General features: G+C 44.7%; 1 protein-coding gene across 1 annotated transcript; it reads left to right on the forward strand.

Moving 5' to 3' along the window:
• The first annotated feature begins 12234 nt into the window (after positions 1 to 12234).
• On the forward strand, positions 12235 to 13743 carry LOC119504385. Its single transcript, XM_037796479.1, has 2 exons — positions 12235 to 12583; positions 13319 to 13743. Exons 1-2 carry the CDS (start codon positions 12248 to 12250, stop codon positions 13658 to 13660), a joined length of 678 nt encoding a protein of 225 aa, XP_037652407.1. The 5' UTR covers positions 12235 to 12247; the 3' UTR covers positions 13661 to 13743.
• Positions 13744 to 18039: the final 4296 nt, after the last annotated feature.

An 18039-nucleotide genomic window follows, 5' to 3' on the forward strand; every position in this document is an offset into this window, starting at 1 on the left:
GTAAATTCTGCTTCTCTTCATTTGTTAACTGTGAGTATGAATGCAAATGAACAAACTCAAACGCAGAGCCACAGAAAGATGAGTACATGCTTAAATGTGCTTGATCAAATTTAACATTATAATAACCACATTATAAATCCTTTCATATATTTTGTGACATTTAAATAATCGCTGGATGAAAGGGAATTTTGCTTTGCATTCACCAGGGAACACAAACACAAATGGCCTATTTTGATTATTTTCACATTATGATTAAGGTTAAAAGGGCCATAGAATAATGGAATAAGCTACATTAAAGGATGAAACAGCTGAATTTGATCCTTAAATGGCCGATGTAAAATGCTAAATTTTGTTTATGCTCATCACTCTGCTCTTACATTAATGATTAAAGCTGAAGTGCGAGATTTGAGCAAATATGATTAAAAAAAGTTATTTTTATAAAAAAGTCACTATATCGTGACAGTAGTACATGAAACAGGTAACTTGAAAAAAACATTTTCCTCTGTGTCCTCCGGTGTCCTCAGGTGCTCCTAACAGCATCTGCAAGATTTCACAGACCGGAGGAAAAAAAGCAGTCAGAGCTAATCTGAGGTCTGCTGTCCAGCTGCCATCTATGAGAGCCGGCTGTCAATCACTCGCTAACTCCGACCAAACAGTCAAACTAGGCAGCGCTGATCAAATATAAATCAATATTCTGTTACGTTAATGCCTATTTCTCCCCTCAAATGTTTTCAGAATCATCTTGTAGTGCACGGTTTAGCTGTAAAATTAGAAAGTTTGTGATGCAGTTAGAGAGGAACTTTCTAATTTTACAGCTAAACCGTGCACTACAAGATGATTCTGAAAACATTTGATGAGAGAAATAGGCATTAACGTAACAGAATATTGATTCATATTTGATCAGCGCTGCCTAGTTTGACCGTTTGGTCGTACATTGTAAAATCTGGTGAAGGAATGCCAAGTTCTGGTCACATGACCGGAGCACAGCCAATAGGAACGCTCTCTCTCTGAAATGACCTGTGATTGGTCAAAGTCTTCCGTCACAGGCTAGATTTTCCAAAGCCTTATTATGGAATTTTTGCCCAATGATGCCAAAAATATACTGCCTGCTGAAGCTTTAAGTCTTAAATATTCTAATTTAAGACTCATTAAAGGAACCTGTCCCCAATCTTGTAAATCAAAGGACATTTGAGGCATTATATAAAGAGATTTTCAACATGTTATGAGTGACGAATAATTCATAATGGTCAGAATAATAAGCAGCAACTGAAAGATGTGACATTACAGTGTTAAACTGTCAAAGACTAAAACAATAAAACAACATTAAAGGGGACATATTATGTGTTTTTGCTTTTTTTCCCTTTCCTTTAGTGTGTTATAGGCTATAGTTTTTTTGTGCATGTAAAAGGTTTGCAAAATTACAAAGCCCAAAGTCCACACCAAATTGAGTTCCTCCCCCCACAGAAACACTGCTCCTGAACTGCCTGAAACACCTACTTATGTACTGTAAAGCTATGTAACTGTGTAAAATGTGTAATGTGCTTGCACTCTTGGCATACTGGAGTCTTGAAAGTTACAGAGAAAATATACAAATGTTTCTTAAATTCTCACTGTGCTGTGTTGTATCTTGATTTTTGTTTTTACTGATGCTTCTTGTTTCTGCACTATCCCCTTTGGTGCTGTACACTGCAAATATCCCCACTGTGGGACTAATAAAGGAATATCTTATCTTATCTTATCTTATCTTATCTTATCTTATCTTATCTTAAATAATAATAAGTAATAAAAAAGGCCAGTCTGGTAACATTAAAATAATCATTATGCAGCTGCTACTTTAAAGTCACTAAGTTTGTTCTGTCTGTGCAAAACAAAACAGCTTTAAATATGTAGCTCAGCTAGAAAGAGTCTGAAGGAGGCATCAGATGTTGTGGAGGCAACACGCCTCCAAAACAGCTTCCAACTAATCTTCATACATTCATTTTTTGGACAGTTTTGAACTGCTCTACTCTTATTCATGTATTTACAACTTACAAACCAAAAGAAGGGCAATTTGTACATTTAAACAAATCAGGAGAGCTATTTGCCAGTTTTGGTGCATTTACTATTTATTTATTTACCAGGGACAGTGCAAAATAATCAACATTTCAGTTTCTACCTCGATATAAATGTGCCAGAGTTAAGTAAAGATCTCATTTTCGTCTGTATTCCCTGGGCAGGTTATTACAAACTAGAAATATTATCAATACAATACTTCAGCAAGCACAACAGTACAACACAATACAACACAATACGATACCATAAATACATTACAAAATTAGCAGATATTTAAAAACAATTAGAGTATGTATCGACAGCGCCAGAGATGAGGTATTATGATTACTCATCAAATTAAACATCTGAGAACAAAAGGGAAAATAAATATACATGTAAAGGATTTATGAGTCCACATGTCAGTGTGGGAATATTTAGACACAGAACAAACCTCACACCTCCTCACAGCAAAGCTGTTTCAACCAGTTTCATCATATATTCTGCCCCTTCAACACAAAGTGAGTTGAGAGTGGATTTATTCATCCTGAAAAATGAGCTGCTGGCAAACAACCTATCAGTGAGGTGTCACTAACAATCAATGAAAGTACAGATCAGGACGTGGAGCTGCCAGGAGAATCTGTCAGCTGGTATTCATTCATTAGTTTGAATTCACACTTATTCCCATCATGCACTGGGGCAAGGCTGGCTCATCACAGAGTGACCACATTAAACGCCGACATCTGTACAGTCTCCAGTCCACCTGCACTCTGCACAGAGGTGGAAGAAGTACTCTGATCTTTTATTGCAGTGTACAAGTAAAAGGTCAAGTCAAGGTAAACTTTATTATCCCAAATAGGGAAATTTGGGTGGTGCAGAGTACACAAAACATAGAACAGACAAACTTAAAAACAGATATAAATACGGATATAAATTTACAATATGAAGCCCCCCATCCATCCCCCTAACACACACCCACATATGTATGCACACACTCACACAGGGAGAGCGTTTCCAAACACTCTTGCTCTGACATACGCTCACTCAGACACACAAGCACATATGCGCACCCAAACAGAGAGCACTTCTAAGCACACTCACTCCAGCATACGGTACATACACTGATATAGAGATCCCTAAGAAACAAACTCAACAGCATCATTCAAGCAGTAATCAACCAATAAATATATTGCACCATAAAAGTATTGCATTACGATAGCCATTCCACATAGCCCTGGCCAAAATACCATCAAATCCTCTGCTTTTGTACTGTCCGTCTCATTTAACAGTCTAATTGCTGAATGAACAAAAGACTTGCTAAACCCGGCTGTTCTTATTTTCCTTTGCAGAATCCTTCCCTTGGCCTGATATCTTAGTTGGAACCTGTTGTGTAGAGGGTGAGTAAGGTCATTGAGGATGCGCTCAGCCTTACACAGAACGAGGTCCTTACACAACTGAGCAGCCCATCTAGTCACACCCAATGACCCCACTTGACATCCTGATCATGTGCTGCAACATATCTTGGTCTTGGTTGCGCATGTTACCAACACGCAAATCAGGCAAAAGGACAGTATGCTCTGTAGGACATAGCGATCCACATTAAAACTGCACAATTTCTGGAAAAAAAACATTCGCTGTTTTAGTTTTTACACATTTGCAGTGGCACATTCATTGAACTGCAGCTGGTCATCAATCTCTATCCCTAAGTAGCCTGTTATCTCTTTCAATGGGTACATTATTAATCTTGGTGAGTGGGACTTCTCCTCTACTACGTCTATAATCAATGACAATTTCTTTTGTTTTAGTCCTACTGACCTCAAGGAAATTGTCAGAACACCATTTAATGAAGTTCCCTTCCTCTTCCTCAAAACCACTAAGGATGAGTTGTCAAACTTTAAGAACCCTACCAAGGCTGTTTCATCTGCATACTTCAAAAAGGTGTGAGTGGAGACTGAAGCTCGACACTCAGCACAGCAGCAGCAGCAGCACCAGCAGTAGCAGCAGCAGCAGCAGCAGTAACAGTAGCAGCAGCAGCAGCAGCAGCAGTAACAGTAGCAGCAGCAACAGCAGCAGTAACAGCAGCAGCAGCAGTAACATTAGCAGCAGCAGCAGTAACAGTAACAGCAGCAGCAGCAGCAGTAACAGTAGCAGCAGCAGCAGAAGCAGCAGCAGCAGTAACAGTAGCAGTAGCAGCAGCAGCAGTAGCAGCAGCAGCAGCAGCAGTAACAGTAACAGTAGCAGCAGCAGCAGTAACAGTAACAGCAGCAGCAGCAGCAGCAGCAGCAGTAACAGTAGCAGCAGCAGTAGCAGTAGCAGCAGCAGCAGTAACAGTAGCAGCAGCAGCAGCAGTAACAGAAGCAGCAGCAGCAGCAGCAGTAACAGTAGCAGCAGCAGCAGCAGCAGCAGCAGCAGTAACAGTAGCAGCAGCAGTAGCAGTAGCAGCAGCAGCAGTAACAGTAGCAGCAGCAGCAGCAGTAACAGAAGCAGCAGCAGCAGCAGCAGTAGCAGCAGCAGGAACAGTAGCAGCAGCAGCAGCAGCAGTAACAGTAGCAGCAGCAGCAGCAGTAACAGTAGCAGCAGCAGTAACAGTAGCAGCAGCAGCAGCAGGAGTAACAGTAGCAGCAGCAGCAGCAGTAGCAGCAGCAGCAGTAACAGTAGCAGCAGCAGCAGCAGCTCCAGTAGCAGCAGCAGCAGCAGTAACAGTAGCAGCAGCAGCAGCAGCTCCAGTAGCAGCAGCAGCAGCAGTAGCAGCAGCAGCAGTAACAGTAGCAGCAGCAGCAGTAACAGTAGCAGCAGCTCCAGTAGCAGCAGTAGCAGCAGCAGCAGTAACAGTAGCAGTAGCAGCAGCAGCAGGCAGCAGCAGCAGTAGCAGCAGCAACAGTAGCAGCAGCAGCAGTAACAGTAGTAGCAGCAGCAGCAGCAGTAGCAGCAGCAGCAGTAACAGTAGCAGCAGCAGCAGGCAGCAGCAGCAGCAGCAGCTGTATTGAAGCGAGGGTTACAGTCTGGTAAATCAGGTATTGCTGTTCCTCTATTAGACATTTCTGAACATATAATTATGTGGGCAGTTGAGTTGTTTTTAGAGATTGCTTAGGTTGTTCCCCCTTTCAGTTCACATCCACTAAACAGCAGACAGTGGGCACTAAGCACTTACTTCAGATGAGTGTCAGTCACAAATTAGTCTTTGCTATACTGGAACTGATCACTTATTTGCCTGGACATTTAAAGCTCCAAATATTAGCATTGTATATTAACAATGAATCTAATGACTGCAAGTACTGTGAAAGTATATCATTTGGGGCCTTTCTAAAACAAACTACAGGTTTTTAATCCAAGTGTTCAAAATGAAATGAATAAATAAGACACTGAGAATGAAATAATTATACAAATAAAAATAAAAATACAGACAAAATATGTCTTATATTTTTAAAACATTTTTAAAACCCAGCTTAATATTATGAAATCTTATTTCATCCAGCTTCTTTTTACAGGAACAGAGTTTATGACATGACACTTTAATTTCATCCCAGAATTTTTTATTTTTAAAATGGTTGTTTTATTTCATAATGCAACTAACAAAGTCTGTGAAACAAGACTAACCACAGCCAGCTATGTGATTGGCTCTGCCCTGTCTGTTTGAAATTTGTATTTGATTATATGTCAATATCATGATTATATTGTTATGTCTGTATTTAGTCATAAAACTATCTATTTCATAATGCCTTATTTATTCATTTAATATTGAACACTTTGGGTCTCCATGGGGACACAGATTTAAACCCTGTAAACCTCAAAAGCTACAAAAATATCTAGTCACCTTGTTTACATGCTGTCAACAGAGACAGAATATAGTTATTTTCTCCATAAACTCTTGTCTCAAAAACAAGCTATCTTCTTAAAGTTCCAATCTTGAAGATCTCTGTGTCTTTCTCTTTGGGGATATCTGTGGCGATAAGCAGTAATTGCAGGTGTGTTTTTAGATCTCACTTTCACTTTTACTTGTTTTTGAAGTTTCATCTGGGGCTGCCCCCTGCTAGATGATTAGTTGAGTAATCAGTCGTTTTGGCCTTAGTCGACTAAGATTTCTTTGGTCGATTAGTCGTTTTTTATGCTTTTTTCATGCTGAATGACTTATTTCCAAAACATTAACGGGCACATCTCTGGTAAACACAAGATTTAAAGGGACTGTTTGTAACTTCTTACACATATAAATCAACCTGGGTCGGTGTCCCATGCGTGCTCACATGTGGCTTCGCTGTTCAGACTCAGACTCCAACACAAACTACAGTGAAGCACCAAAACCTCTTGGTTGTATCTAGTGAAGCCCATCTGTTAAACAGTGTTGGCCGCAGTCGGAGGACGCGGGGGAGACCGTAGCTTTGGTCTCCAGGGCCGGAGTCTCTGCTGTACTCTACTCCTCTGCTCCTCTGCTTGCCTTCACTCATACACCGCACTCGTTCTCACTCTTTTGCTTCACTCTCACGTGCATGCGCGCACACTCCACACTGCAGAAGAGTTAGTTTAGCTCTGAGAATATCTAGTGAATGTACAGTGGACGTTTGTGCAGAAATAACTGCTGCAGCTCCTCCAGACCAACAGAGGTTTCCCGTGTCTTGTGAAGTGACGGGGCTCCGCAGCGAGAAACGTTATTGTAGTGGCATTCCATCTGGATCACAGGGTCAGACTTTTCTTCAGATGTGATGGTATTCACTGTGATGTCATTTTTCAGATTTTGAGTCACATTATCTGGTCTCTGTGGCCATTCACTTTCTGGCTGTAACAGAAACTGTGGTCCGTTTCTCTTTGTTTCTCCTTGCATCAGACTCTTAACTTTCATCCCTCTGGTGGCTTGATCAGCAGGATTCTGTGATGTTCTGACATACCTCCACTGTGATGGTTTGGTAGGCTCACGTACGAGCGTAATCCTGTTTGCCACAAATGTTTTGAAGCGAGCCGTCTCGCTGTCGATGTGCCTGAGAACTGTCGTACTGTCGGTCCAGAAAATGGACTGTTGAAGAGGGACTTGCATTTCTTCTTGCAACATCTTGTCCACTTTCACTGCGACGACTGCTGTGGTTAACTCAAGTCTTGGAATAGTGACTTGTTTTAATGGAGCCACTCTAGACTTCCCCATCACGAAGGAACAATGGGGTTCTGCCTTGCTCATTCACCAACACAAGGTATGATGCTGTGCCGTAGGCGTTCTCACTTGCATCAGAAAAATTATGCAATTGTGCTTCGACTGCGCGCCCAAATCCTATAGGTTTAACACATCTGTTAATGCTGAAGTCTGAGAGGTGGGTGAGATGTTCCAGCCACTTACACCATTGTTCGGCTTGCCGGCCACTGTTTTCTTCATCCCATCCTTGCTTTCCTTTGCATAGGTCCCTCAAAAGAAGCTTCGCAGGAAGTACAAGTGGTGCCAGGAAGCCAAAAGGGTCGTAGATGGCATTTACAACAGAAAGGATACCTCTTCTGGTCAGTGGCTTGTCCTGCAGCTTGATACTGTATGCGAATGTATCATTTTCTGTGCACCACTGTACACCAAGGGCTCGTTCAGTGGGTAAGACATCATATGTAAGATCAAGGTCTTTCAACTCACTGGCTTGGTGCTCTGTGGGTATGGATGACAAGACCTTTCTGCTATTGCTTACCCATTTTGTGAGGTTAAAACCTCCCTCAGCACACAAGTCTCGAAGGTTATTTACCAAGGCAACTGCTTCTTCTTCCGTAGGCGAAGATTTTAGACAGTCGTCTACGTAGAAATTTCGCAGAACTTCTTCTGGAGCTGCAGTGTCTCTTCTCTCCTCTGCTGTTCTCCATAAAGCATAAGAAGCAACACTAAGAGATGAAGTCGCTCCAAAAAGGTGCACTGCCATCCGATACTCTTTCATCGGTGCGTTTAAGTTGCCGTCCGGCCACCACAAAAATCGCAATAGGTTGGCATCTGCTTCTGGAAATCTCACCTGGTAGAACACCGATTCAATGTCTGCCATCATCGCAACTGAATCTTCACGAAACCTCATTAAGGCACCAATGAGCGTATTGTTGAGGTCAGGTCCCTGCATTAACTGACCATTCAGCGACACATCCTGAAATGAAGCTGTGCAGTCAAAGACCACACAAATTTTCTTTTTCTTCGGGTGGTACACCCAGTGGTGTGGGACGTCCCAGATCCTGTTGTCATCGCGGTTAAGCTGTTCTTGAGGAACTTCAACAGCGTAGCCTTTATCAAGTATGCTCTCCATGAAGCTTTCGTAGTCTTCAAGAAACACATCATTCTTTCTCAGTTTTCTCCTGGGACTAACAGCTCGCTGTTCTGCCACACAGCGGTTGTTTGGCCACATAGCTGCTTCGTTCCTCAGTGGAAGCCCTATGCAATAATGCCCATCCACAAACTTTGTTGTCTTTTCCACTGACAGCATAAACTGTTTGTCTTCCTGAGACATCTCCTCCTTGTCATCATAATGACGCTCTGGAAAATCTGTGTTGTACTGTTGGACCAGTAGCTGTTCTATTTCAACCACTGAGATTCGGTTGACACTGTAATGAGCTGTCTTATCCTTCGAAATAATGTTCTCGTTCTTTACAGGTCCACACACCATCCAGCCCAAGGCAGTCTTCACAGTGTAGGGCCCGTCATCTTGACTATTGATTATGTGCCAAGGCTCCATTGCCTTTGGGTTGTTGGCTCCTATGAGAAGGCCCACATCAGCTTCAATGTGTGGTAAGATTACTTCACTCAGATATGGCCACTTTTGTAGTTGTTGTTGACTGGGGATGTTTTCTCTTTGAACAGGGATGTTGCTGTGTGTGAAGACCTTAGGTAACTGAATGTACTTTGTGTCCTCTAGGTCACACACTTCCAGGTCAGAGAGCATGTAACTGGTAATCAGCTTCTGTCCACCAGGTTCATCTTGGCCCATTGTGCTCAATAAGATCTGAGTCGGTTTTCCTTTCACGTTCAGTTTCTTTCAGAGCTCCTCCGTATAGAACGTGGCGGTACTTCCAGGGTCCATGAAAGCATATGTCTCTATAGACCGTCCATTCTTACGGGATCTCACTTTCACTGGCACAATCGATAACATACATTCAGTCTCTCCGGCCCCAGAGTAGCCAACTATTTCCTGCTTGAAAGGCTTCTGAGCTCCTGAAACCTCTTCTTTTAGAGTGAAGACATCATTTGTTAGAGTAGATATATTTTTATTGGTTTCTCTCTCTATATGAAAAAGGTCTGGATGTCTCTGTGAGCACTGTTTGCACACCATTCACCTCTTGCAGTTCTTAGTGAGATGGCCTTGTGTTAAACACCCAAAGCATAGCCCCTTTAACTTTAGAAATTCAACACGCTCACTGTGTGCCAGTTCTTTACTCTTGAGGCAAGACTCCAACGTGTGATTCTTTTGACAGAAAAGACATGGTGTTTGTTAGAATGCCAGAGCAGTCAAGGAGGCAATGAGGAGAAGTCCACAACCGGATGGCGTTTCAGCATGAAAGCATTTTATTTTTCTTTCACCACACCCGACACACATGTTGGCCTCCACCTTATTATTCCCTCACCGGACTTAAATTCACCAGACTTATATAGCCCATTCAATTGGCACATACCATTCCTCATATCACATACAACACACAAATATACAAAAATATACAAATCTATGTACATAAAACTAAAATACCCAAAATATAAATACTCTTAATAAATATAGACACACCTAAATATCTTTACTAAATACCAATAATATTTCCCCTGAATAAATACATTTAAAACAGTCCCGCCTAACTCCCCTCTACCCACTTCCCACTGGTTTTACCCTCCCGGAACTATTTATAGGTGCGCGAGCCCCCGGGGATCTCTTTCGTCCGAACACCTTGGGAAACGGAAACAGGCAGAGGTAAGTTTATGCATGATATTGACCGTTTTAATGTCAATATATGTCAATCTACGATCTTTAATCTACTCCTTATCCCACATTACCTTCTTCCACTGTAGCCTGCTTCACTGTTGCATCTGGTCTTTTCCTCTCCACTGACACGCTGGTTGCGAAGCTGCTTCCTTTCATTCCACTTTTGAAAAGTTTCTCTTTTTCTTTGGTTTTGCCGGCTGTAGATGTGCAACTGTCATTGAGTTCTCCAAAGATTGGATCCATAGCCACATTTGCATGACAATCAATGAAGATCACAAGGTCAGCAAACCGGGCTCTGTGTCCTCTCCTTTCCTTAATTTCAAATGCTGCATTGCGCCACCTTTCCCTCATTTTGAATGGCAATTTGGATACAACTACTCTCGTTTGTAGGGTTATCCATTTCCTCCATGAACTCCACATCTTCCATAGTGTTATGGCAGCTAGTCAAAAATACAGTATAAGTTTTCAATGCTTTTGCGTCTTCAGACTTGATTTGCGGCCATTTCAATGCTTCATCAATGTAAGCACTGGCTATCATTAGCGCATCTCCATAATGCTTTTTAAGCAGTCGTCTCGCTTCCATGAATCCTCTGTGCGGTGGCATGTGCTCACAGCTATGCACAATTTCTTGTGGTTCTCCTGCAGTGTACTGTTGGAGATAGTACAACTTATCCTGATCTACACAGCTCCAGGTTGTCCTCATCTACCACCCCCCTAAAGCCTCTACTACCTTCATGTCTGAGCTGTCTGAGCTTCTCACCTCTGTCTGCTCCATGTCTCCATCTACACTCCTGCTCGGTGACTTCAATATTCATGTGGACTCCACCAGCTGCTCGTTTGCCACTGAATTCTTGTCACTGTTGGACTGCTTCAACATCACACAGCATGTTAAAGGTCCCACCCACACTAAAGGCCACACGCTGGATCTGGTGTGCTCCACTGGCACAACTCCCTCCCATCTGCAGTGCCTGGACCTCGCTGTTTCAGACCATCTCGCTGTTCTTTGCACTGTTCCTGTCACCCTGCCCAGGCAGCGCACCACTCATACCATCACATACAGGAACATCAAGACAGTGAGTACACCAGCTCTGAATGACCTGATAGCGACCCATCTGGCCTCAGATCCCCACGACACCTCTGCTGATGGGCTGGTTGCCCACTACAACGCCACTATATCCAGCAGCCTTGACTCACTTGCCCCCCTCAAAACCCGGACTGTCTCCTGAACCCGTCCCGCCCCCTGGTTCACCACTGAACTCCGCACCCAAAAGACCACCGGCTGTCAACTGAAGAGGCTCTACAAAAGATCTGGCCTCACTGTCCACCTTGAGGCATATAAAGAGCATGTGAGGGCCTACAAAGTAGCTCTCTCCCAGGCCAAAACACACTACTACTCCAACCTCATTGCCAACCAACAAAACCACCCCAGAATGCTGTTCACCACCATCAACCGGCTACTTCGCCCCCTCGATCCCCCCCTTCCCTCAGGTGCCCCTGACCTCTGCACTAAGTTCCTGGACTTTTTCCAGGATAAAGTTGAGTCCATACATCAGCAGCTCTTGGCGCCTGCCCACCTCCATCCACACACAACTCAGCCACTGGACGTGGCTCCCATGGCTGTTCGCCTGCCTCAGTGCTCCCTCTCCTCCTTCTCCCCTGTATGTGCTCCTCAGGTTGCCAAGTTGGTCACTAAGGCCAAAGCCTCCACCTGTTTTCTGGACCCCATGCCCACAGCCTTGGTCAAGGCTTGTTTACCTGCCCTGTGCCCCATTATGGTGAACATCATCAACTCCTCCTTGGCATCTGGTTTGGTACCCTACAGCCTCAAGACAGCCTCAGTCACTCCCATCCTCAAAAAAACAGGTCTGGACCGGGATGACTGCAACAACTACCGACTGATCTCCAACCTTCCTTTCCTGAGCAAAATTCTGGAAAGAGCAGTGGCCGCCCAACTCCATCAACATATGGCCAACCATGAGCTCTATGAAACCTTTCAATCTGGCTTCAGACCACACCACAGCACAGAGACCACCCTCATCAAAATCACGAAATGACCTCCTCATCGCTGCTGATTCTGGTCACATCAGCATCCTTACCTCCTGGACCTCTCAGCCGCCTTGGACACAGTCTCCTACACCATCCTCCTCACCCGCCTATCTGACTACCTTGGCCTCACCGGTTCAGCTCTCTCCTGGTTTCAGTCCTACCTCACAAACAGAAAACAGTTTGTCACCATCAGAGACTCCAGTTCCACCCCGGCCCCAGTCAACCATGGTGTACCTCAAGGCTCTGTGCTGGGACCCCTCCTCTTCACCATGTACATGCTGCCCCTTGGTCAGATCATCCGCCACCATGGTCTCAGCTTTCACTCATATGCTGACGACACACAACTATATCTTAGCACCAAACCATCCACCCAGCTACCCCCACAGTCACTTGTAAACTGCCTGCATGCAATACAAATCTGGATGTCATTTAACTTCCTAAAACTCAACAGCAACAAAACCGAGCTCATGGTTGTGGCACCCAAGGCCCTGCTCCGGAAGGTTGGAGATCTCCACCTGGACATTGACGGCTGTTCCTTCTCCCCATCCTCGGAAGTCCGCAACCTGGGTGTCATCCTGGACCCAACTCTATCATTCCAGTCTCACATTCAATTCAATTCAATTCAATTTATTTTTGTATAGCGTCAAATCACAACAGAAGTTATCTCAAGATGCTTTATATATAGAGCAGGTCTATGACCATACACCATAGTTTAGAGACCCAACAGTATACACCAGGCGCGCTGTGGCCAGTAAAAACTGACCGAGAAGTCTCATTCTCCAGGCTGCCACTTTGTCACTAAGTGTTGGTAATCCCTCGTTAGAATTGGTAGTCTCTCGTACAGACGTAGTTAATTAATGATGGTAGCAGTTGGTGTCAAGCAGCCCCCGGACGCGGTAGCAGATGCAGCTACGATACCGGAGACATCCAGATCCAGGTTAAACCCCGCTCCAAGTGTACCCCTGCTCCAGGTATAACCTCGCTCCCGGTGTGACCCCGCTCCAGGTATGACCTCGCTCCAGGTGTGACCCCGCTCCACGGTTAACTGTGAGACAAGGAGGCACAAGGACTCCCGGGAAGGAATGAAGTTAGTAACAACATGGACATGGGACATGAGTATAAACAGAAGGAGAGGGGAGCTCAGTGTGTCATAGGAAGTCCCCCGGCAGTCTAGGCCTATAGCAGCTTAAGTATAAGCGTTATCAAAGAGGAAAGTCTTTAGCCTACTCTTAAATGTAGAGACGGTGTCTGCCTCCCAGACTGAAACTGGGAGCTGGTTCCAGAGAAGAGGAGCTTGATAGCTGAAGGCTCTTGCTCCCATTCTACTTTTGGAGACTCACATCAGGTTCATCACCAAATCCGCCTTCTTCCACCTAAAAAACATCTCACGTCTCCGGCAATCACTCTCTGACTCTGTGACAGAAACCCTCGTCCATGCTTTCGTCACCTCCCGTTTGGACTACTGCAATGGAGTTCTGTCCGGGGTTCCTAGCAAGCCCTGGACAGGCTCCAGTATGGGCAAAACTCAGCTGCCAGGGTTCTCACCCGCACCAAGCCCTGGCAGCACATCACCCCCACCCTCATCCACCTCCATTGGCTCCCGGTCAAGGCCCGCATCACCTACAAAATCCTCCTCCTCACCTACAAATCCTCAATGCCCTGGCTCCTCAGTACCTATCTGACCTCCTCCACCCCTAAACACAGTCCCGGAACCTGAGATCCTCAGGCACGGGTCAGCTCTCCATCCCTCACACAAGACTGCGAACTTTTGGGGACAGGGCTTTCAGTGTGACAGCCCCCACACTCTGGAACTCTCTCCCCATAGAGCTCCGCAACGCACCATCTCTGGACACCTTCAAAAGACTCCTCAAAACCCACCTCTTCACCAAGGCCTATGGCCTCTAGCTACTGCTATGTTCCATTGTTGTGTTTATTTATGTCTTTGTTAAGCGTCCTTGGGCTTCTTGAAAGGCGCTATATAAATCCAAGTTATTATTATTATTATTATGATCACTATCAGTTCTCTGTTCAATGGCTTGTCGAAAGCTCTGATGAATGATCTATAGGTAAGTGTATCGCCCTTGAACGCTGAAACGTCTTTAACTGGTAGCTGAGCCTGTTTCTGTTGAGTAACCATCATCTCTGCAATCATATTTTGCTTCTGCATTACTTGAAGAATGCCATCACTGCTTCTGTCACGCTGTTGTCTGTCAGTGTTGTCTGTGGGTCTTGACCTCACATCCTGTGGCTGTGTAAATTGCAACGACTTGGATGACATCTTACCTCCAGATACAGGTAAGTTAGCGAACGGATGTTGTCTCCGTTCCTCTTCCTTCACTTGAGCTCCACCTGCCACATGTGATGGGAAATAGCTGTTCATGCCATCTTCTGATCTCTCATACTCTTTCAACACCTTTACTTGGGCTCTTTTCTCAGCAATAGTAGCCTCTAAAATCAGTCTTTCCATTATTCCATAATTCAAGCTCCTGTATCTCTTGTAAGGCTGCAGCACGTTCAACTAATCCAGCTAGCTTTGCTTCTTCATTTGCACAAACTGATGATCTGACAGACATGACAGATGAGCGTCCAACATTTGAGCCCTTTCTTTGTGCTGGTTTGTTAAAGCCAACTTGTGATGCACTATTTTCAGGACATACATCATCATGTTCATCGTTAGTACTGCCTGTCTCATCATCATCAGATGCTCTATTTCCACTGGAAGATGGCGGCGCGGTTAGACGCAGCGGCCCAGCGCTCTTGTTTTGGCAGTGTATGTATGTTTTTTGTGTGTGTATGCCTTCTCACTGGAGTGATAGAGGGATATCTGCAATACAGCAGAGCAGAGCTGCTTAATGTGGCGGACAAACTTTGCACTCCGCACACCAATTGGAACTTTATTCCACTGGAGATACGGCGTTCTCCCCCGGAAGGAGGAACCAGCGTTGCCCCGGAGACTCTGCGGAGACGGCAGCGTCACACAAGACGCAGGCGGGGTAAGAGAGGGGGGCTACGAGCTAGGCTCAAGGCTAACCCCTACAAACTGGCGATACCAAGCCTCTTCCTTGCCAATACCCGGTCACTCAGCAACAAGATGGACGAGTTAAGACTGCGGATTACATCGCGCTGCCTGGAGTACTGTGTGATGTTAATAACAGAGACTTGGCTGGACTCGCACACCCCGGACGCTGCTATCGAGCTAGCAGGCCGTGTTGTTTATAGAGCGGACCTTACCATTCACTCCGGTAAGAGCAGGGGTGGAGGACTTTGTATTTACATCAACAGCAGCTGGTGCACTGACGCCAGGTGTAAAATAGGCGTTGGTGTAATGGATACCAAACTTGTGACCTTAGTGATGCTGAGTGAATGAACCCTTAGATGATGGTTCTATGAATGTCATTTACAATCTCCACAGGTTGTCCGGTAAGAACATGAATATGATGACGATGTATCAATTAGTCCAGGTCACACACACTCTCTTTGAGATACCACTCATTTATTTATTGAAGATGTTTTTTAAATCCTTTTATGAATAGTGTGGATAGTGGTTACTAAATACAGAAAATAAAATAGAAAACATGAGCAGGTATTAGTAACATGAAGTAATAATAAAACAAACAGTATTGTATGTAATTAAATGTAAGCTAAACAGTTTAAAACAGGAATAAAAGGAAGAGAACGCAGCCTTCTGAACTTTAAGGGAGCGTCAACAAATAGCAGACTCAGGCTCTCAGGCAGTACAATGAGCAGAGTGCACACAGAGGGTGATATGAGTAATTGTGCGACGGTCCCTTAATGACGGCCGCGTATGCCCGTTCACTGCGCTGTTCTAACTTAAATGATTGTTGACACCGAAACACACAACTTATCATTCAAACTATTATAGAACACGAGCATGAGCATTATAACATGATACAGGTGACTTTAGAATTATTATAAAGATGCAGTTACTAAACAATAGACAACTATAACAAATACTCACTTTCTCATGGACGCACAGGAAAAGACCATATCAATAATAAATAGAAAAGAGTCCAGAAAGGTGCAACACTGATGCTGAGCTGAGTTGGAGGACAAAATGAGGTTTGTGATCTGCGCAGAAGGTGATTGGAATCACGGCACTCTCTGGACATGTGAAGACCATGCGCCAAACCACAGACTATTGGTCCGTGCATGTGATCAATGCATGGGCTGGTGAGGGGATGCTTTTGGTTAAACTGCTGCACCTTCTGAACACCAGGGTTATTGAAACACACTGTTCCCCGGAGATAGAATACCTGATGCTGAGCTGTAGACCTTTTTACTTGCCCTAGGAGTTTACATCTGTCATGATAACAGATGTCTATATACCACCAAATGCTAACGCTAAGCTAGCCTTGGAGCAGCTACAGAGGTCCATAAACAACTACATGTCAGTACAACCAGACAGCCTTGTTATTGCAGCATGAGACTTTAATATGCCAATTTAAAATCTGTCATGCCGAAGTTCTTCAAAAATGTAAACTTCCCTACAAGAGAGCAAAACACACTGGACCAGGTCTACACCAGCATTCCAGATGCCTACAGAGACACTCCACTCCCACATCTTGGACTGTCAGACCATCTGTCCCTGTCTCTGACTCCAGCATACAGACCCCTGATCTGTAGACAGAAACCATCCATTAAAACAGTTCAGGTGTGGACTGAGGAAGCCACCTCAGCTCTACAGGACTGTTTTGATGCCACAGACTGGGATATATTTGCTGAGGAGACAGATCTGGAGGGACACACAACAGCTGTCCTCTCCTACATAAACTTTTGTGCTGAAGGTGTGGCTGGGACAAAATCATCAAAGTCCTTTCCGAATCAGAAACCGTGGCTCAACGGCAAGGTGCGGACCCTGCTCAGAGCACGGGACTCTGTCTTTAAATCTGGGACCTCACAGGAATACAAAGAGGCGCAAAAGAGACTGTGGAGGGGGATCAGGGAGACCAATCGCAGATATAAACAACGCATAGAGGAGCACTTTAAGAACAACGACTCCAAGTGCATGTGGCAGGGGATAAAAACCATCGCTGGCTACAAAAACAACCGCACAGCCTTAAGTCCCACAGACAACACTATTCCTGATACCCTGAATCACTTCTTCGCTCGGTTCGACCGGGAAAACAAAGAAACCAACACCCAGCCTGCACTACCAGAGCAAGACCAACCGATAAAGCTCCAACAACCACCAGGTCAGATCCGTCCTGCGCAGAAGTCAACATAGGAAAAGCGACAGGACCGGATGGGGTCTCCGGACGAATCATTAAGGCCTGTGCAGACCAGCTAGTAGGGGTATTTACCACCATCTTCAACCTCTCGCTTGAACAGTCTGTTGTTCCCACATGCCTTAAGGCAACCACCATCGTCCCTGTACCCAAGAAAACCACAGTGAACTGCCTGAATGACTATCGGCCAGTTGCTCTTACCCCCATAATCACAAAATGTTTCGAGAGACTAGTCTTCTCCTACATTAAAACTGTCATCCCTGCCGATCTTGACCAACACCAGTTTGCTTATCGGACAAACAGATCGACAGATGATGCAATCACAACAGCTCTTCACGCAGCCTTTACACACCTGGATCACAACAACACATATGTAAGGATGCTGTTTGTTGATTTCAGTTCTGCTTTCAACACAATAATTCCACACAAACTGGTCCAAATTTAGCAACTTGGGCTTAGGCAGTTCACTGAGCACATGGGTGCTGGACTTCCTCAGGAACAGACCCCACCGTGTCAGGATGGGGGGGCCACACCTCAGCCACTCTGACCCTGAGCACTGGAACACCACAGGGGTGCGTCCTCAGTCCTTTTCTCTACTCCCTCTTCACATATGACTGCTCAACTATTCACCCCACTAACACCATGGTAAAATTTGCAGACGACACTGCTGTAGTAGGACTGATAACCAACAACAACGAGACAGCCTACAGGGAGGAGATCCAACATCTGACACAATGGTGTTCCATAACAACCTGGATTTAAACACAACTAAAACAAAAGAAATGATAATAGACTTCAGGAGAGCAAGACGGGTG

Source organism: Sebastes umbrosus, chromosome 2 (genome assembly GCF_015220745.1).
Source record: "Sebastes umbrosus isolate fSebUmb1 chromosome 2, fSebUmb1.pri, whole genome shotgun sequence".
Taxonomy (NCBI): domain Eukaryota; kingdom Metazoa; phylum Chordata; class Actinopteri; order Perciformes; family Sebastidae; genus Sebastes; species Sebastes umbrosus.

Bases quoted from the DNA above. Each gene is read 5' to 3' on its own strand.
- LOC119504385 (XM_037796479.1), top strand. From the start codon at position 12,248: ATGTACATGCTGCCCCTTGGTCAGATCATCCGCCACCATGGTCTCAGC. The intron at 12,584-13,318 runs ATTCAATTCAAT...TTGGAGACTCAC, and splicing joins CTCTATCATTCCAGTCTCAC to ATCAGGTTCATCACCAAATC.